The 22,574-nt window shown below is 42.1% G+C and overlaps 1 protein-coding gene across 4 annotated transcripts in view; it reads right to left on the bottom strand.

Moving 5' to 3' along the window:
- Positions 1-22,574, bottom strand: part of grid2 (glutamate receptor, ionotropic, delta 2) — a 163,706-nt gene that overhangs the window by 87,055 nt on the left and 54,077 nt on the right. For all 4 annotated transcript variants that reach the window (XM_019888840.1, XM_019888847.1, XM_019888864.1 and 1 more), the window contains exon 7: positions 1,778-1,879. In XM_019888840.1, the coding sequence (XP_019744399.1) occupies positions 1,778-1,879 (102 nt within the window). The remainder of the gene's footprint in view (positions 1-1,777; positions 1,880-22,574) is intronic.

The following is a 22,574-nucleotide window of genomic DNA, read 5'->3' as shown; positions in this document are numbered from 1 at the left end:
GAGAGATGATAGAACGACATCACTGGGGTGAAGCATACTTTTTGGGAAAGTCTTCTCAGAACATTGTGATGTCATCATTTGACACCGGGATGTTCTCTCTGAGTGGCTTTGAAAAGTATAAAAGAGTTCAAGTTCTCAAGGAAATACACACAACATGGAAATATAATCCCTTTGGCAAGGCTGTCACATCAGTGCAGCCGTAAAAGACCAAAAAAAAAAATAATAATTTGGGGAGGGAGGTGAGTTACCGGGGAAATTTGTGGGCTGTCTGTACCATTCAGGCTCCTGTCAATAAGAAACCTTTTAATGTGGACCGAGAAGCTTAAAAGCGTCTGATTCTATTGCAGCCAAAAATCAATTTTAGACCCAATCGCGAGGGGGCGGCTTCCACTAATGAGCACCATGAATACATAATAGCAGCTGTGACATCGTCCCCCGGGTATTCGCCATTTATTAATCAATATGGTCCTCACCTAATCAATGGGATTAATAGTTATTTTCTCCAATAGCGGTATGATCTCGGCCCACAATTAAATGGTCGATAACTAATTCAACACGGATGGAATTAATACATCCGTTTATATGGTAACCCTTGAGAATGATGATGTGTACAGACATGCAAAATAAGTAGCACCGAAAGACTCAAGGCAACAGGAAACAATCTGTTGCCTCGGTCCCTCCAGATGCATTTTCATCCTGTGCAGTCATTCGTACTTTGAAATTAAACAAGCGTGGATGTTCTGGACTCCTGTTTCAAAGCTGGTGTTGTGTTAATAACAGACGCTGAGAATGAAGTGACGAACACACCCGCTGCTGTCACACTTACTCTACCACCTCATGATAAACAGACATTTGTTTACAGCCCCTGCCCCCCTCAAAAAAAAAATTCATGCGCCACACACTGCTTCACCATGTTTCAAGACAAAGACACATTTCTCTGATCACACTGTTAAATTTCCATTTCATTTAATGATTGGTTAATTGGTCCTTCTACCCATCGGGCACATAAAGAGCGTAACGACATAAATGAGAATATTGTAGGTCTTGCCACTCTTTAAAAGGATCGTGAGAGTCTAAATGGGGGAAAGAAAAGAAAAAAAAAAGGAAAGCAGAAGAAAGGGATTGCCACAAATATGTTGAGCATCATCGCTTTCTTCCCAGCATCTCTGACTTCAAAGATGGGATATGAAGAATTTACAGCGGTGAATCTTTAAAAGCAAACGCGGGATGCTCTCAAATGGCGGCGTTGGCTGCTCCAGGGGAGACAAGCTAAGAATTGGAGTGACTACCGTGAGCTTGACTGACTTATTTGTGTTTTACCTTCACAGAACTCTGCAGAAATTCCTACAGGAGACATATAATTCGATTTTCCAAAATTTAAAGCACTTCCCAGGTGCCGAAATGAAATGTCTCATGTTTATTTCAAAATACCCCAAGCCCTGTTCAAAGCAGTTGATTTGGGGGGGGGGGGTCCTGTCCTGGCTCATCCTTTACGCCCCCCACTCCACTGCAGTGTGTGCCAAAACATTTCTAGCTTTGCATGACAACGATGACAAGAACAGAGTAGATTGACAAAAAACATACTAGGTGTTGGTCCAAAGTAGAAGGGGGGCTTAGGTCTTGATCTTTTCAGCATTTTAAAGAAAGAATGCCTCAAACATTTTATCCAGAGAAACTAATACATTATACAAAAACAAAACAAAACATTGTCTCCTTTAAAAGTTAAAGAAAGAAGCAAGAGACAAAACAATGTTCAAGTGGTTCATGAGGTACTTACCAAGACAGTGACGACTCTCAGCACCACTCCTCGCATGTTGTTCTCCAACTTCCTGTCCGTCAGCGTGCCATTCAGGCCATGAAGAGGGTCCCATGTGGCCAGCTGAAGTGCACACCAACAAAACAATCCGAGTTTAGAACCTACTTGACTTACATTCAATATATTACGATGAAAAAGTACTATCATCGTTCAGGAGAGAGGAGTGAAACTCCAAACAATAAAACAGATATATCCACCGCATTAATATTTTATCTTCTGTTGTCCTACTTTCTCTCATGGTCTACTTTTGCACGTACAAACATGTCAAATTGTTTTCCTTTTAAACAATAGCTGCCAGGTTTAACCAGAGTTCAGTGTCTACCTGTGATTTTCATTTATTTACTTAAAAAAAAAATAGTCCCCCACCACATCTTCTTTATCTGTGTACCGCTTACGCTTTCAATAAAACGTAGCTTTTGGCATCAAAGATCAAACTAGCCTGGCTTCCCCTGGAGTGAGGGAACTCAGTCGGAAATTATTTGAAGCTGTGAACCATTCAGATAAAATGTAATAAAATAAAAGTCCTCAACCGACTTAGCGTTACAGGGAGGGAGGGGAAAGAAGAAAGACTTCTACGAACAGTACAATCCACACAGAATATACATGGAGATGCTGACAATTAAGCTAGCTAGCTAGCTAGCTCGCTAGATAGATAGCTATAGATAGATATGAATTCGATTCATTTGGCAACCAATAACCTGTTTTGGGCAATTTTTGTTGAAGACTTTGGGATAGGCTCCAATGCACCGGTGACCCTTGCTAGGCTGAGCGGTTCGGATGGACAGATGGACGGACTTTGAGATGTCTGGAATCTGTCCCTTGGGGTGGGGAGTGGGATGTACTGTCCTGATGTGTGTTGTTTGAACTCCTCCATGCAAACCCCATACCATAACACGTGGTGTCCATTAGTATGTTTGCTATTAAAAATGTCTTGTCTATTAGCATTAGTGTCTTTTTTGTTTTTCTTTTGTCATTAGAAGCACGCCATCCAGATACGATGGCAATAAACAGCGAGACAATTCGAGTTATGGCGCTTTAATGTTCCATGTGCTTCTCGGGGGAAATCACCACAGCGTCCCTGCAATATCGAGGAAAGTATTTTGATTGGGAGGAACATTGATTTATGCACATCACTCATGGTAGCACTTGCACCAAATGACAAGTGAAATGTTGGGGATCTCACGTTATTAGCTCTGTATGATGCCTCCATTTTATTCAAGTTTTCACTATTTGTTTACCATATTGTGTTCCTGTGTTGTTTGTACCAATATGTGAAGTTTAGTACTATACAAGGATGACTTTTTGCACTGCTTGTTGTGTTTTCCATTTTAGTGTTTGTCAAGTTACACCCCAAAATGTATTCGACTGACTTACTAGTTCAATTTTTAGAATATAAGTACTGTAGTTAGTCACATTACAATACGAGTGTCTCTGGAAATTTACAGAACAATGCCTCCAAACTAATCAGGAGAAGCTTCATAATGAAACAAGATAATGACCCAACACACATTGCCAACAGAACAAATGACTTCATTGAGGGAAAAAGTGGAAGGTCTTATTTAATCACTGGATCGTAACCGAATAGATCATGCATTTCATCTCATGAAGAGGCGACTGAAGGGAGAAACATCCAGAAACAAACAAGAACTGAAAGGGGCTGCAGTAAAGGCCTGGAAAAACATTTCAAATGAAGACCGCAACAGTCTGGTCGCGGGCTTGATGAGGTTATTGCAAGTCACGGTATATGAACTGTTATTCACTTGAACCCTTCAAAGTCACATTTACCATCTGCCTTTCTTTATCTCTCATCATTTTCAAACTACAACCCATTGAAATAGTGATATCACACGTGAATATTTTATTGAAAAAATTCCGTCGGCTAAAGGCTTGGGTTAATTTAAAAACGTTCATTCCATTACTTTTGCTCACTTGAATAGAAAAGGTGCTCTATCCTGAGTTGTTTAACACATTCAGATGTTAATGCCATTAAGTAAAAGCTGGACATCTGAACCTTTGTATGATATTCATCTTTTGATCTGAACTCCAAATATTTTCAGTGTACAACAAAAACAAAGAAATCGATCTTGCCGTGTGTTTGTGTATGTGTGTTTGTGTCAGTGTCCATGTAACTTGGTCAGCGAACACGTTCGATTCATAAGGTACGGCCGCATTTAAATATAACACAGAGCTTTTCCTTGTATGCGACATGTGCTCATTCATATTCGAGCTCTTCTTGCTAAACCCCACTGCCACTGTCCACTGCCACTGCTGTGTGCTGTCCAGCCTGCGCAACTTCGCCTTCCTTCTGTCATGCTGCTCACCATTGCACAAAGCAACAGTAGCACCAGACAAGCTGCTTTGCCATTTCACTGCTCCAGCATCCCTGCCGCAGCCCCCCCCCCCCGACTCCTTCATTTGGTCTCCCTCGCTGATGAGCAACATGTGTCAGCGCAGTCTCCAAACAGCTTGCTGGATGAGCCTTCCTTCTGTCTTCTCGCTTTTAACTCACAACTATTCTTTTTTTTTTTTTCTTGTGGTCGTTCAATCCCCCTATAGCTGTCCCTCGTCACTTCTAGCCCATTCCACCATCTTCTCCTCCACACAGCAAGCACAGCTTGCTCCGGGTTGCAAGAGTCGCAAATCCTCTGCGCCATCGGCTCCTTATCTCGGTGTGTCCAAAGTGGTTCCCTACCAAGTGGGTCACTTTAATATCCAACCTTTATTCAGGCAAAGAACACATTTTAGAGTTTAAAAAAAAAATTCTCATGACCCACCATATTCTCAGGCATTGGAAATCAATTATGAAATGTTTCCGCCTACCCCTGGTTGGGGAAACACTGGTCTATATGTGGAAATGTGAATGGCCGGCCACCAGTCCCAGGTATACCCAGTCTCTCGCTCACATTCAAATGGGAAAGGCTCCAGTTCACCTCTGACCCCAATGAAGACAAGAGGTGTAGAAACTGGATTGTGGGGTCAAAAGAATGACCATTCACATTGTTTGGGTGGTTATGACAAGTCGTCAAGTCAATGCCAAAGCAACAGGTGGCAGTATAGTCCCTCATGCTGATCCACCCATCCATCCATTTTCTGAATTGCTGAACCTCAATAAGGGTGCAGACGTGCTGGAGCCTAACCCAGCTGTGACTGGGCGAGAGACAGGGTACACCCTGAAATGGTCACATGCCATTCAGGCCAATTTGAAGCATGAAGAAAGTTATTTCTACCTAATGAGTGGTGCATAAATTGGATGAATACCCCCTAGAAAAACGGCTATTATACACAAATACTGGATATTCCCTCCATTCTGGCACTCTCCATATATATGTGTATGCTTAAACTTAAGTATGCATGAATGTTGAATCAAAATGTGAGAAAGGCTACAAAAATAGAACATTGCTTGTTGACACGTTACATGGGGAGCACAAACAAGGAGGATCAAAACATGCGTCCACAATTAATGGCATCGTGTTCTGGTGGTAGACGTTCCGTGTAGGACCTCAAGTATTAGGCTGTACAATTTGTTCTGCCCGATCATTTGGACACTTTCATTCGCTCCCCTTCTCTATTCCGCACATACACTTGCAAGCACGCACACACGCACGACATGGTTGTGGTGGAAGCAGCAAAAACGTCAACAAGCTCCGTTTTGATTTCCCAGATGAGCTGCAAGCTGTTTTATTGCTTGCTTGGGAGTGTTTGGATGGTGTGTGTGTGTGTGTGTGTGTGTGTGTGTGTGTGTGTGTGTGTGTGTGTGTGTGTGTGTGTGTGCGTGCGTGCGTGCATGCGTGCGTGCGTGCGTGCATAGCACCTCGTACTAGTACTAAAACACATTTCAGACTTCAAACTTTCCACTTCAAACGGTCCATTTCAAAAACTAATATGGCAATGAGAGTTGATGCACTTTGATGCAATTTTCAATTACTTCACAATTAAAATACATACCTTAAGTGAGTCATTCACTTTGTGTCATGTACTTAAGTTATATCGTGATGCGGACAAAAAAAAAAAAAAAAAAAGAAATATTTTGGTTGAGCAAGTATGTTATAACCTGTTAAGGTGAAATCTAAAAACGTCTTTAATTTGAGATGACTGAAGACATCACAGCTTTGCCACTTTGTTTAATCAGCCGGCTTTTAACAAAGTTTTTGTACCACGATGCCATGTTGATGTCAATACATGCACCTGAGTCACATGGGTCAATATAAAAAAATAGATATTTTAACAATAATAAAGTAAAATTTATATATATGTATGTGTGTGTGTATATGATATATATATATATATATATATATGTATACCTTCAAATAAGTAGGTATTGTTTCAAATATAATTATCAAAACATGAATGAGCAAATTCATTTTATAAATGGGGGCCTCTCTTACATATTTAATGTTGTTTTGTTTTGTTTTTTCCCACAATCACGTCCACGCATTCTACCATCCACAAGCATAAGGAGATGAAGGAGCATAATCCACCGGGACTCTTAAGTGATGTTAAGATGCACAGCAGGAATCATTTAAAGGCATTAAACTGCACCAGGGTTATGAAAAATACATGCGCTATACATGCGATGTAAGAAATAATACATGAGAGGTTGTGTGGGGAGAATGAATGAAACAATGTACCTAACATTTATACTTTTGAACCTTTACGCATGGGACTTGCTCGACATGTTTCTGCTCTGAATGGTTTTAGGCTGATCAACTCTCTGCTAGTCACTGAATGAACATGGCCGTTGTCAGACACTTAAACATTTGATTTATCGGCTTGGATCCCGTCGTGCTGCTAAGGAAGTAGAACAAGACAGATGGCAGGTGGATTACATTGACAGCAGCACTGAAATTGTTGATCCTTGAGTCCATCAAAGTGTCAATCAGTCAATCAGGACAGAGCTGCTGCCTCAGTAAGTGTACCGAAGTTGGTACAAGCTTGGAAGGATTGAGACACAAGGCCATGATTGGAGGGATATAATATTCGATGCAACTCTTAGTATGCTACTGGAAATTTATAGAAATACGTGCGTGAGTGGGTTAAGGTCAGGTAGGGGTGCAAACGGCAACCTGACTATGAAGTATTCCAATCCAAGCAGCAACATTTAAGACATTTCGACAGCACTCATGCAAGAAAGGAAAAAATAATATACAAAAGAAAATGTATTTCTGGGTGCGCTACTCTGCGAGGCACTTGGTTGCCACGCTCGATTAGAAATGAAGTTTAACCAAGATGATGTGAGGCCCTAATGAAGTAAAAAGTACTCGCTCTTGAAACTTGGATCAAACTGATGCAACTTTTGCTTTGTCTTGAGGTTCAGGGAGAAGACTTTGCACTTCTTGCAAAATCACAAACACAACAAATAAACCCAGATCAAATCGAAGTTGAGGGTCGTCCTACGGATTCTGTGACAAATGGCATCAGAAGGCAGATGGTTAGCCGTTAGGTGTCTCCAAGTAGAACGACCCTCGGGACAGATTGCGGACAGAGTTCCAGCACTAGGATGAATGGAAGGGGCCATTTCGGACACACGACTGAAACAAATAAGTGAAGATAGTGTATGAAATTCTGATATCAGGATGGTTGTGTATATTCTGGCTACTATGCAATGAAGCTAGTTCACTGATATTACAGTCCGTGTACAGGTTTTTCCAACAGAATAGAATTTTTCAATCCAGGTTGAGGATGCTGCTCCTCAGAGTTACATGGAACACGTAGTCAAGAGTGGTTATACTTAGATATGACGCCATCCGTGGCATACCACGTTTGCAAGTACCCTCACTATGGACACTCGTCCACAGTGTACAACGGCATGGATTCATTCAAGAACCAATGACTTCAGCACGCAGGCCTTCCAATGATTCCAAAGAGTGTTACAATCTGGTAGCTGTCGTCATTTAACCCTTTCAGGGACAGCATTTACTAAAGCGGACATCTTCTCATGTTGTCAGGTTGCACGAAAGGGTTAATATTCCCCTTTAACAGCATCATCAAAATGTCATTTCTACGTGGGCACAGACGGTTTGCGATCTCATTTGAGTGTGGCGAGGGCCTGAAGAAAGGGGTTTCCTTAATGGGTGTCCTTCATGTGAGGGGTAGTGCGTAAAAAGTAGAGTGGATTTTCAGTTTAAGGACAGCTGCAAAAGTGAAGTGAAGAACACACCCAGGGAGAAGAGATGAGAGTTAATCCTCTGCAGAGTTTGCCGCGGTGCATGTCCACATTAGTCTGCTTGTGAGTGTACATTGTGCGCCCGCCGTGTGTGTGTGTGTGTGTGTGTGTGTGTGTGTGTTGTGGGTATGCAAATGGATGTGTAGGCGGCGTCAGGGGGCGGGTAGGTGGCTGGGTAGACAGTACACTTGTGTATTTTGTGATCCACAGAGGCACGCAATCCCGGGCAGACTCTGGCTGCTGTAATCCGAGGTTTACACGCTGTAATGCTGCTGCAAAGCCTGCAGGCCTCGCTGGCAGGGATGAAGAGTGAGGAAGAGGAGGAGGAAAATCATAGAGGAGAAATGACGGGGAGGCTACTGGTTGGCAATCGTAAGAAAATTGGATTGAAACATGAATATAATCCAATGGAAGATAATGAAAAAAAATCTGCTTCACAGAGGTAATCATGAACAGTTTTGATTGACACCAAGAGAGGTGTTAATTTCGCAATATGTTTTTTATTATTATGGCTGCGGTGATGTACAACTGAACTGCATCACACTCAGCGCTGTTTCTCTTTCCTCTTCTCGCGAAGATTGATGAGGCACCAAAAATACAGTTCGTGTTGTTCAATTAGGATTTAAACATTTTCTGGAAACATTAGCCTATAGAGTTGCACAAATAAACACAATATCGAGTGATGAATGCCCACTTGTTTGACGTCAGCCATTCACGAATTCACCTACACACATATTTTTACCATGAAACCTTTCATTCATTCATTCTTTTTCCAAACCGCTTTATCCTCACTAGGGTTACAGGGGGTGCTGGAGCCTATCCCAGCTGTCTTCGGGCAGTAGGCAGGGGACACCCTGAACCGGTCGCCAGCCAATCGCAGGGCACACAGAGACAAACAACCATTCACACCTACGGACAATTTGGAAGTGTTCAATCAGCCTGCCATGCATGTTTTTGGAATGCGGGGAAAACCCACGCAAGCACGGGGAGAACATGCAAACTCCATACAGGAAGGTCGGAGCTGGAATTGAACCCAGTACCCCTGCACCGTGAAGTCGACACGCTAACCACTCGACTACTGGGCCGCCCACCATGGAACCTATTTTCAGATATTCAAGAACAAAAAAAAAAAAAAAAATCAACTACAAGGGGCTTTCAGGATTGTTTGCACTCTTTTTGGAATAGCTATATTTTCCACAAAATGCTACGTTCCCTAATTGGATTGGAGTAATTGCAGCCACACAAATATGTTGAAGCAATACATCTTGACGGTTGAAAGATCTTTGCATGTCATGGAGGAGCTCAATTTTGCCTCGGCTGTTAGAGGTGGTTATGCAGTTTTCGTAAATGTGTGTCCTTTTTTTTCTACTCTGCTCACCGTCTTAAATAGCTCGACCAAATAAATGTCGTAAGCTTCGTTATCGCTTGACAGGTTGTGAAGTGGCAATATACACACTTGCTGTCTTTTTTTTTCAAAATCAAATCATCTATATTTTAAAATACATACATGATGACCAGGACATACACAGGAGCAAGGATTGCTGAGGTTTTTGCAGTGTTGAGACTGCTAAAAAGCCGCTTCAATTTTGGGAAGAATCATAATAAACACAGCAATTCATAAAGGGACCTTCTTGCTGCCTGGAGCTTGGGCCCTGATAAGATAACTCCTGAGGTAATGAAGGTCACATAAGCGGAGACGTGTTATGAGATGACAGCAAATGGGAAACCGAGGAGAGGAAATATTGGAAGAAAAAGAGTAAAGGGCGAGACGGGCTGCATATCAAACCAATGCAAATCTGTTCCCTCCACTTTAATCACTTTAATATGTGTAGCGGCACACATGCAGGGTGCAAATCCTTAATGTGTTATGCATATCCATCCAATGAGAAATTATACTGTGGGCATCGCGGAGTCCTGATGTGATGTTCCAGAACACGGCGAGCCTCAAACGCGTCAAATTAGCGGCAAAAATGGAGAAGAGCTAATAAACATGCTCAGAAAAACACATTATATGTTAGTGCAATCAAGTCCCACTATACTTTGGCTCCATCCATTGTTCCATCCAGACAAAAATCCACCCATCCATCTCATAGAGTGCTTGTCTTCATTAGGGTCATGTGTGAGCTTGGGCAGGGCATATCTAGCAAAAACAAGTAACGTATTTTCTGCACTATAAGGCGCTTCGGAGTACAAGGTGCACCTTCAATGAATGGCCCATTTTAAAACTATTTACATATGCACCGCATTATAAGGCGCATAGAATAGAAGCCACAATAGTGGCTGCGGTGGCGTTATGCAACCACTAGATGGAGCTATGCTAAAGGGAATACAATACAATCCAGCTTTATTTATGCAGAGCTTTCACAACCGCTGCAGCTGTAACAAAGCTCTTTACAGAACATTTAAAATACTACATCCAAGAAATCAGAATATTGGTTCATATATAAGGAGCATCGGATTATAAGGCACACTGTCGGCTTTTGAGAAAATTATAGTTTGGAAAATATTGTATTCATTCAATAATTTCCAGTGAATTTAGAATGAACCAAAAAAAATGCATGTTTTTGAAAAGTGGGAAAACCACGGTGAAAATTCAAGCAAGCACAGGAGGGACGGAGGGCACATAAATTTCACAAAAGAAGGCATGAGCTGAGATGCCAACTCACATCGTTTTGAACTTTGAGGCAGACATGCTTACGGCAAAGGCAACATTTCCGATTTGGAAAGCGGAAAGTTTCAGCAACATCCTTCTTTCATGGACAAGAAGTTTCTTTAACCAAAGTAGACCACTCCCATCATCCCATCAAGGTCAATGATGTTGGAGAATGTTCCGTTATGCATTGGGCCAGAGGACAAGGAGATCAAGTAACCTATATCTACGCAGCCTTGCATGTGGATGGGATGCCACTCCAATGACGAGTCCGTGCAATCATATCCACACCCTGTAACAAAACTGTTTCCTTGCTGGACTCCATTAAGTGGCTCTTCGGGGGTTCCTGGCTGCTTAGGGAATTGCTATTATGGTAAGTGTATGTGTGATGAACCACCCTTAAAGTGAAAATGAGGTCTTGGTAATTATAAAGGCAATAATTGTCTGACATTTTTAAATAGCTCAGGTCCAATATTCACTGATGATTGGTGGCAGAGTGAAGTGGCCTTGATTGGCATCTTGAGGTAAAATCCTGCCCGAGAAGACGAGCAATGCTAATATTTAGTGAGTTGACATATGATTGTGCTCTTCATTCACATCAGGGAACTTGATGTGGTTAATCGTAACAAAAAGCCTCTCCGCTCTCGTTCCCTCTCTCTCTCAATTCAGCAAAGTTGCAATGTCACAATCACAAAATTGTAATGTGACACAAATAGTATTGTGACCAGAATAGCCTTCATGTTAAAGAAAATGTCGAGGGGAAAAAAAAAATCATGACAGTATGAAAATAAATACGTTCTTTGTTGACAAAACAAGTAACGCGGAGTCTTAATGTGCCAGGAATAAAGTCGGAATTTTATGAGGAATAAGCCATCATGTCCTATCTTATTGAATGAATAAAGCCATCATGTCACAAAGAAAATTGAAAATGTTACGAGAAAAAAAAACCATGAAACGAAACAAGACTAAAGTGAAAAGTCATAACGCCATAATGCTGCAAGTCACAGTGGCAGTGTCAGGAGTATCTTCTACTGTTAGAGCAAAACTTTAACGTTACAAATACTTCATAATTGAGGGGGAGGGTTAATAAGAATCAAGTCGTGCTTTTTCAGGAAAAGTCATTTTGAATGTCAAACATTAACCTAACCAGTTTGGGAACAGCAGCAGCTGCTGCTCTCTCTTTCAGGAGATATGCCATGAATTCATCAGCACGTATCATTAAATATTGTTCAATGAGAAAATGAGCACCACCTGTTACTTTTGACATCTTCTCATCACTCAATGACAAGTTGGTCACTTTGTGGTCTTGACCGCTATCAGGGCACCGATTTACTCGAGATTTGCAGGAAACCGAAGAAACGGCATCTTTGTTCAGCCGTTAACATTGCTTCGTCAAAAAGAGCAAGCCATTTTCAACACGTTAGAATTTAATTTGTAACAATAACAGATCCACATGGCGATTGTAGACCAATAATGTACCACTAGACTGTATGACCAATAGTATTGATTTGAGACAAAATATTCAATTTACCAAATGAAAATAGGAGGTTTCCGCCAGACAGCGAGGATCTACAAAAAGATTAATTTCGCGCGTAAAATGTGAATTATTGAACCTGACAAATTGCACTGGCTGATTTTGCATCGAAAATTTCCACCTCCGAAAGGCGCAAAGTGGGATAATTGTGTGCAACCATGACTGCAATTTTTGTGGCAAAATGAGGCGGCGGGGAGAACTGATCGTTCTATTCACAGACAAAAATGATTGTGCCATTTGGGTTATTCCGGAATGTGGTTTGAGAACTTCGGAATGATCTCGGGGCTGACAGTCACACACAGATAAAAAAACAAAAAAACAAAACCTCCTTTCAAGTCTGCGTTTCCTTGCATCTTGGTCCTTTCAGCACATTGTGACAATTGGCGATGGCCTTTCGTAGATTAGTTTTTGGGGTTGCTCTCCAAAGTTTTAAACTCAATGTAATGGACGATGGGCACATACATGCAGCGATCACTCAAAAACAAAACACGCATTTTGAAATGATAAATTTTTTTTTTTTTCTCGGTAACATAGCCACGTGTTTGCTCGCGTCACTCACTAACGCACAGGTGTCAAACTCTGATCCTCGAGGGCCAGTATCCTGCTTCTTTTAGATCAGGGATGACCAATTCCAGTGCTCGACGGGTCCTCTCCTGGATGTTTTCGATGTTTCCCTCCTCTAACACGGCTGATTCAAATGTTCAACATATCGGCAAACTCTGATAACGATCCAGCTGTTGGACGAGGGAGACATCTAAACCATGCAGGTGCCTCGAGGACCGAATTTGGTCACAGTCTTGGTAGCTCATGTGCAACATTGTCCACCAACAGCACTCCCAATCCGTGAGAGTGAACACGTCATTCCGCAGCAGCTATTTGGAAGTAAATCAGGCCCCTGGTGTCAAAATGCACTTGTTCTTCCTCAAAGGTTTTTTTTTCCATCAGTGGACAAAAGAGGGGCCTCTGTTCACAAAGCCATGGCATGTCTAACATAAGGACATGACCTTGGTGTCAGACAGCCGGCTCTGGTTTTATTTCCCCGCTGATCACTTTCTCGTTGGCCCGCCGCGAGCTCCTGTGTTTACTGCCGGGCCGTAGCCAATTAGGCCCTTCGTCATCCTCCATCCGTCAGTCCACCTTTTCTCTGCCTCACTGTCATTTAGCATCAAACGCGATGAGACATGCATTGTTGTCGACGAATGCATCGGATCCTCACGGGCATCCCCCAAATATTTGTGGTACTGGACTGCGCATGTTGTGGCTGTACTTTGCAGAGCTGGGGGACTCGAGTCAAGCCATGTGACTGACTGGAAATTGCTAATTTAGGGACTTGGAACTTGCTTGACTGAAACTTTTGAAAGACAACATGCAATTTTAACCTTTTTAAAAAATATATATTTCTATTACAGTCATACCTCGGTTTTCGACCATAATCCGTTCCAGAAGGCTGTTCGAAAACCGATTTGTTTGAAAACCGAAACCACGCTCTTTTTTAAAAAAAATTATTGAACACGTCTGTTGACAATGGAACGCTATACAGTACGAGGAAGCGTCACTTCCTCGTGTAAGGAAGGCGAAAGGAGTCAAGTGACATATTCAAGTGCGCTCAGTTTGTTTGAGAACCGAAATTCGGTCGTCATCCGAGGCATAAAAAACTCGAAATTTTGGTCGAAAACCGATTTCGTCGAGAACAGAGACGTTCGAAAACCGAGGTTTAACTGTATTGTGTAACCTATTCACGACAAAGTCATGAAATTTGAGGCGGTGTTCTACAGAGGGCTGACTGGTATGTGAGTCAGTTTAAAAAGGAAATATTCAGCTCAATGTTGGTGTATGGATCAGAGATTCACCCACACACACACACGCACGCACGCACGCACGCACGCACGCACGCACGCACACACACACACACACACACACACACACACACACACACACGCACGCATGCAAGCACACGGTATGCCTTGGGCTTAGACGTGCAAAGGGATTCTGAGCATCTAGAGACTAAAACTTCTCTGAGCTTGTCATAACACCTCGAGAAGTGCATGTGACTGCCAGGTGAGTTGTTTGGTGTTACTCTGCACTGTTTGCATGACTGCTGTGTTTGTTACGGCGCACCAACGAACGTCTCGCTCGGAGTAGTGTGTGACAACCCACGATTGTTAAAAAACAAACAAACACACATAATTTCACCTACTTCTCTCCTCTTCCAAACTGAATTTCAACAACACACCCCATATCCTATCAGACAAGTAATTGTAGAACAAAATGTCTTCACGGAAGGCACAACAACTTAAAGTATCGTCTCAGCTTGTTGGAGGTTTGCAGTGCTTCCCCAGCGTTGTGTCAATAACGCGGAAGAGATACCGGGTGACATGCAAGTAGACCTGGACACCCCCCACCCCTACCCCCCGGCTACATTTCACAAGACTCCAAAGAAGCGGGCCGAGAAGAGAACCCAAAGACATTGTTTGGTTTTTTTCAGCAGCATACATAAGACATTGTAGGGAGAACATACAACCAAATGGAATATCAGCTTGGAAATAATGGCAAGTCTTTCCCAGACAGCCCAGCACACGAGGAAACTCAACCACACTCCCAATGAGCTGAATGACATCAGGAGTTTCGAAGGTAATGCACCTGGAGAACATCCATCATGAATTACTGGCAATCTTGAGACACGTGCACAGGCATAAAGTGAAAAAGTTGGAATGATTTTGATTATTTCCCTTTTCTTCCTGGTGGATATCTTGCCGGTTTTGGTATCTGTAATTTCATCGATTGCCATCATTACGAGTGATTACATGGGATGCTGTCCAGCCACAAAAGTTGCGTAGGCTGTGCAATTCCCTTCAAAAATGGCCAAGAGCACTGAAAAGACACCAGGAGACGGGTCGAAACACCAGAAACCTGCAGCCACTCCCTAGTAGCTCACTGAGGCCCCGATCCAAGTCTTCAAAGGAGATCACACGTCATTTCTTCGGGAGCATAACCAAGAGGTTGTGGCAAGACCTTCACCTTGAGCCATACGCACACGTCATCATGTCTGAATCCAGTTCTTAAAGGGTTGACGACTTAGACATTGATAGTTCTTCAATAGTGCTAAAATTTATCAGCAGTTAATGTGACTTTGATCCAATTTAGTCTGCAAATGACAGAACATTGCACTAAGGTTAATCGCGCTCAATATCAGTGAATCAAAGTTAACCTCGCACGAGTGTTACTATTTCAACAAATGAAAACTGAATATTGGGTCTGATCTGAACCGTATTAAGAAAACCTTTACAAAAAACAGTGGTGCCTTGACTTGTGATTTGAATGTGTTCCGTGAACAAGCTTGTAACTCAATTCACGAACATATCAAATCAACGTTTCCCAGTGAAATGAATTGAAATGCTATTAATCCCAGTCAAACCCTGCAAAACCAGATTTTTGTTGCATCTATTTAAACACAAAAGCACTGTGTAAAAAAAGAGAATGGAAGGAAATAAACTGGTTTTATCAAGTTTATTTACACTACGTCTTCTGGTATTTGCATGTTGGAGGTGTCCCTTCAAGGGGTGTGGCCTAGTCGTGAGGTCAGGGCCTGGAGTCGTTGTCGGTCCTTTTGAGTGTTCTCATTTTTGTATTTGGGTTAGGCTTTGACTCTTTGTCTTGTTCAATAAGGGCGGCTTGCTCATTCCTTAAAAAAACTCTTAAGTTGGGGTACTCGTGAATCTCTTTAACACTGGACTATATAAGCCTGTGAGGGAATCCTCGAATTGTCCATGAGGATTGTTACGGAAAGCCAAACCAACAATCTTCTAAAAAGAAAACCCTCTCGGCAAATCTTTACTTTTTTTTTTTTTTTTTTTAAATCTGCAAATACTGCCACACTTAAGCAGATCCAAATACACACCAGAGGCACTTTGTCAGATTCAATAAGCGTCTAACTTCTGCTGTCCTGTGGTCAACTAGAATCAACACTTGCTGGTCCGCCTGAGCGTTCATGACCGACGCTTCCTTGCAGCGACGACAAATTGCCGACATCCGTCGGGTAGTGGAAGAAGCCGGTGCACGCCCAAGCACACCGATTCAACGAGGGGAAACAGACGTTATTCCAAAATGATCGCACAAGCAGGAAGGCTCAGAGATGCTTGAAACACGGGCACCCTAAGCTGGAAGGAGGGGAAAACCCATCCAATACCTAGTAAAGGTTATTTGTGTTACACTGTACATCGGGGTGACCGACCTTTTCTGACCGAACATCGACTTTTCAGGTAACCGTCCTCCCGGGATCGACCCGCTACCGCACGTACACGCATACACACCCGCATGCCGTGATGAGCAACAGCCATAATGGCCCAGAACACGAACGAAACAGCAAAAATAAAGTAGATAGGAATCGGTGCCAACCATGGTAGAGACCTAACGCGGGGGCTTGGGACGCAGCGTGTCTAATGCACGAGCATCACGATCGTAGCTCGCGTGTGCCGTTTTGAATTGCTTCTCGTGGCGCTCCAGGTTCCCATCCTTTGCCAGTGCCGTCGGTGAATTGTACATGAAGCAAATTTGGAATGATAATAATCATAATAATTTAAAAAGATATATCGCAACAGCTCCGATCGCAAGCTGTAATTGCACATTGCTGACCGCTAACAACCTCCAGTGATGGAGGTCAAGCGCCACCGAGGGTTAAAGGTGATCTGCTTTTTAAATTATTTTATTTTTTAAACACTTTTTGGGTGAAAGTGAAACTGATCGGACGCTTAGGGTGCAGTGTACATTAATACAAAAATATATAATATTAATACCCCGCCCACAGATTTCCCCCCCCCCCCATTTCCCCCTCCGCGATCGAGGGTTGGGCATAAATTTAACTCCCAAGTGGAGCTTTTCTTTGCCCCATTTGTGTTTTCTGCCCGACCCTCTTTTTCCTTCAATCCACGCATCATTCGCAGGATTCTCTCCGTTCTTCTTCTTCGCCTTCCTAACCCATCCACTCTTCTTCCTCTCTCCAATCTTCCTCCACATCGAGCAGTTCGGGGAGAGGCCGACTGAATAAAGATACATGCAAATCTACCTAACAGGCTTTAACACACTTCTCGGTCACCGTCATTTATTTATTTATCATTTTGCATATGTCCACCCCATCGGCGCTCTTTTTCTTTCCGCTTTGTTTAACGTCACTGAGTTTCATTTAGTCAAGCCCTGTATCTGTCTCGACCTCACTCCCGTACGTGTTTGTTTTGTGCGTGACTCTCCCTTTCCTCTTTTGTCACCCTGAGGAACTTTTTTTTTTGTTTTACATAATTGTAATAATCATTTTCACGTGTGCTTGTTCCTCATGTGATCTCCCTAAAAAACACTCGCAGCGAGAACCGGCCCCTGAGAGCTTTACAACTCCAAACACCCTTACTTTGTTTGTTGGTTAATGCCCAAGGCTGCTGCACAATATCTGCGGGCTGTGCTTAAATAGTCGGCAATACTTTAACACCTTATAATAATTATTTTCCTGTAAGCAACCGTGGTGTATTTGACATGACTGATAAAACACAATCTGCCCTTTAAGTTTCTTGTTGTAGTGGGTAAAAACCTATTATGGTTTTTACTCCCTCGGCACAAAATTGACGAAGAGGCGGATATCGATTTGTTTCCCCTCAAAAACAAACAACCTCAACTTGTGTAGCTCTTAAAATCAGTGGATTTAAATGACAGGGAAGTCGACGGTGCGAAACGCGTCAAATGTGAGTACATATTTTTGCCCGCTCAATAAAACAATACACAATGAGTTGCTAAATGTAAGTATTATGCGTGAGTTTGTCCATTGGGAAAGTCGGCCCTATGAAAACAACACAGCCAATGGTTATGTTTGAGTCAAATTCACAGTTTTTTTTTGATAAATATATATATAGATACAGCCAGATATATAAATGTAATCCTTCATATAGGAAGTCAAAAAGAGCTGTATATTTTTATGTCGATTTCAATAGAGCACCAATCATGCCAAATCAAGATTTATTTCTTCACATAATTTGAAACGAATCGGCACATTTCTGTTGCAAAACCCACGAGGGGAGGCGAGAAACCGTGGATTTTGATTTCCTTCTCTCCAATTTAAAGGCCCGCAATTACACATCCCTGGAGGAAATGTCCTCCCGCTTTTATTTTATGAATAGAGCCGTTTTGTATGTCACAACATCTTCACCGGCGAGGGGAAAAAAAAAACGAATCTGTCAACGGCAATTTGGCCGAAGCTCCTCCGCGTATGCATGTGTGCAGAGTAGTAGTAGCCCTCTGTGTTGACTACTGACGTTCAGGCACTACGACGCTAATTGCCATGCTTAGCCAAAAGGGTTAGCTTAACATTTCCGAACAAGCCAGGAGATTTGTACATCTGTCGGCTTGTGTGCGATACTTTGCATGCGTTTTACGCGAAGCTGCCACATCAAAACATCATTTTTCAAACCTTCAGCGCTACTAATGCTTCTCATGGGAAACCTCAATGTTTCCCGGGGTCTCGAGAGTGCCATGTGCTCTCATTTCTCTCCATTATAGTGGAGTACTTTTCCAGGAAGGGAATACACATGATAATTGAAGGTGACCTCGATTAAAAACTGGGCAGTTTTACGGGTCACTCTTTCCCGAATAATGACGAATGTGTGAAAGAAAGAATGCCATGGCTCGATTACCACCGGACATTTTTGACTCGTTTTGGTAGAAAAAACAACTACTGTATGTTAAGCACGAGATAGACACTTTCTGAATATAGTAACGTTTTGAATGTGTTTATTTTTGTAAAAAAGAAAAATGCACAAAATGAGTTCTTGCAGTTTAACGTTGGTTTGCTGTTCTGCCGTTTTGTGCAGCCTATGAATGAGAATTTTTTTTTTTTTAATGCAAGCGAGCTCTTAGGTGGCGAAGAAAAAAAATCACACTGGCTATTTTGTAGCTGGTTTCTATTGGACGTGCATTGAGGAATGCATGATGAACAATGACATTTTTAGAACACATATTTGGTTCATATTTAAAAGGGAATTTTTGTAGTTTGGAAGTGCGTAGTGCCATGTGGCCCCCCCAGAAGCACTGATGAAAAATTGTGGCCTGCACCAGCATTGACGTTGGCCAATCGTGCTCTACATTATCAAAGGCATAATTAAAATACCACACAACATTCTTTTTTGTCCAACAGGAACATCATCGACTGCATGTGAACCATTAAACTCCAGCTGTCCCACTTCAACCATGCAATGTTAAATGAGTCCATCTGAATGATTCATCTGTCGTCGTGATATAGCAGTGGTTCTTAACCTGGGTTCGATCGAACCCCAGGGGTTCGGTGAATCGGTCTCAGGGTTTTGACGGAGGCTCTGCCATGGAGGTTAAGACACACCCGACTCAACATGTCAACTAGTTATGACACGCCCACTTGGCCATCACTGGCTGCAGATGATCACATGACATTGCTTGTCCAATCAGTGCTGCGGGATATTTAATTCGCTCAGTAGTCAAAGTGTGACTGTCGTGATAGTACGTCATGCACGGTTCATTTTGTGCACATTTAAAAAAAAAAAAACATATACTTATGTATAGAAATTGAATCTACGTTTTTTTCTGGTTTTAATAAATGTGTTTTTTTACATGTTGAATTTATAAAAAAAAACTTTTTTCACTCATGAAGGGCTCGATGAATGTGCATATGAACTCGTCGGGTTCAGTCCCTCTAACAAGGTTAAGAACCACTGTGATAGAGTATATACCCATGACTAGACATGTACAGTATTATTTTACACCTCTCTTCCTCCACTCCTGAACTGAACATTTTTCTCCCTCTCATTACCTCTGCCTTCAATTTTTTTCTTACCTTTTCGGCGACAACTTACCTCCGCCACTACTTCAAATGTAGAAACGCAATGCCACTTTGGCGCCTTCTCGTAAGTCATTTAAGATGTCACGGATATCTAAGGAAGCAATTACACGTGGGTGGGGGGACTTGTCCCCTGCCTCGGCTGTAGCTGCGCGCAGACGAATTCACAGGCCGCCACGTATAGCCGCTGAAGCTAATGGAGCAGAAAGCCAATTCTAGCCTAGTGTGCTGGTGATAATTATGACCGATTTCAGATGTCGCCTGCTATTATTGCCGGCACTTGACATGTATATGCATGACGGTGAAGTATGACAGGAATGAATGTCATAAGACATGGTAGAACACCGAATGATAGACAGAATGGAAAGAAGGTGGGTGAGAATGACAGAACAGGAAAAGAGGTTCTCAGCATAAGAAGCTAGAATGCGGTAGACAACCCCAATGCCTCATTCACTTTTGGACTTAATTGGATTTGGTTAGACTTTCCTTTTGGAATGCGACCAGCAGTTTCTCAATTTCTGGAATGCAACCTGCCAGGAGACCTCAGCCCACTTCACTAGACTTCACTTTGAGCCAACAACTCCAACCAAGCCACTTCACAACCACTGTTTGAATTGAAGTCAAACTGAATTTTATTGTCCACGAGGAAAGTCACCTTTGGGAACTATAACTGAAGCAATAGAAACATTTAAGTAAGTAAATGTATGCTTTTGTCAACTAGAAATGTCAGACTTTTTAACCATAAATTGAAGTAACATCGACTCTAATATCCTTTCACAGTGAAGATGTGGAATGCTATGCTAGCTTCTCATGCTAGCTGCAAACTGGTTCTCTGCCTTAGGTGATATATATATATATATATATATGTGTGTGTGTGTGTGCGTGTGTGTGCGTGTGTGTGTGTGTGTGTTTTGTCTTGATGTTACTATAAACCAGAAAATCTGAATTATTGACGTAAACCTGCAGTGTATAAATCCAGCCCAACTTGAAAAGAGTGGACGTGAATTAAAGCTGGCATTCAGTAGCATCCTGAGAATTAATAGCCATAATTAGAGTGTCTCTGTGTCTGTACAGTGTTGTGCGCAAACGCTTTAGCATATCATAAATGAAACCTGTCCACACAGACCCTTTATATATCAACATGTCAGTGCTTGGAGCCTGTTGCCCATATTTCAAAAAGTGCTAATGCTGCGAGCTCTGTGTGCAAAAAAAAAAAAAAAAAAAGCTTCAGAATGCAGCCATTGTTAATATTTTTACAAGACAACCATCATTACTCAGCATGCAGCCGTGTGTAGAATCGGAATAAATTTGGACACATGCGGCGGCGGGGAAGAGAGATGAAATTGATCACCGAGTCAGAAAAGTAACGCACTCTAAAAGCTGCTGGAGTTAAAAAATGCTTTAAGAGCACAGTGGGGGAAATGGTACAATCACTTTTAGCCTTGCTCTGCATTCAAATTATGACAATAAAACAAAACTGGCCAACAAACGGATTCATTATTAATCATATTAGTCACATTTTTGCTGCAAGAGGACCAGATATAGTCCAGTACATATTGGTCATTGAACAGCATATACACAATGAATCGTTTTTAAGTTGTATCGTACGGCGATTAAAGGGGACATTGTGAAAACTTGACTTTTGAATCATCTCTGCAGTGCCTGCCCACCTCTCAAGTGTGATATCAAACAACCCCGTACCTCTTTTATCTGACTTTTTCTGAAAATACGTCTGTGAGACAAGCTATTGTAATCTTGATAAATTGTGTCGTCACATTTTGGCTAATTTACATTCCGTAATTTTCATCTCATTTTGTTTTCTTTCAAGCCTGGTACACATCAGGATTTTTCAAATCTTGAGATCTTTTATCTTTGGCCTGGTGGTCATTTTACAGTTTACGTGTGAAATGAACGCATGTTTTTTTTGACTGGGGGAAGAAACCAGAGTAGACGGAAAAATCCCATGAAAGCACAGGGAAGCATGCAAATGTGGACTCCGATTAAATCATGAAGCTGAAAACTGTGAAGCAGACGCGCTAACCACTCATTTTGACCTTTGATTTTTGACCTCTGAGGTTCCGTGGTACTTTCCAACTCAGTTCAGCCTTTTATGCATGAAGAGAAACTCTGAATTAGAACTATGTATCATAAAATGTTACACGCTGTGTTGTATGAACAGCTTTTCTGAGGATGCGGCATCATCAGGCAACACACGCACTCGTGCTAACGGGGCAGTTAATGTCCAGACATTCTTAAAGCAAAATCAACTTCTCTTTAGTCACTTGATTCCATGTTTATGTTTCCTGTTATGAAAGAAAAGAAGAAAAAGTATTGACAAAGGGGAATGGTTACCACAGTGGTAATTAAGCAATTTCATTCGGCGAGTTGGGCTTAATGTAATCATGCTATGATGTAAAGATTCATTTTCGCCTGTGAAGATATGCTGCTCAGTACACTTCCCTTATCTTCATACATATGCAGCTTGAATCGGAGATGGAACTGTGTGTGTGTGTGTGTGTGTGTGTGTGTGTGTGTGTGTGTGTGTGTGTGTGTGTGTGTGTGTGT

Source organism: Hippocampus comes, unplaced genomic scaffold, assembly GCF_001891065.2.
Source record: "Hippocampus comes isolate QL1 unplaced genomic scaffold, H_comes_QL1_v1.1 scaffold155, whole genome shotgun sequence".
Lineage (NCBI taxonomy): Eukaryota > Metazoa > Chordata > Actinopteri > Syngnathiformes > Syngnathidae > Hippocampus > Hippocampus comes.
Note: the sequence above shows the minus strand (reverse complement) of the source record. Positions and strands in the feature narration are given on the sequence as shown.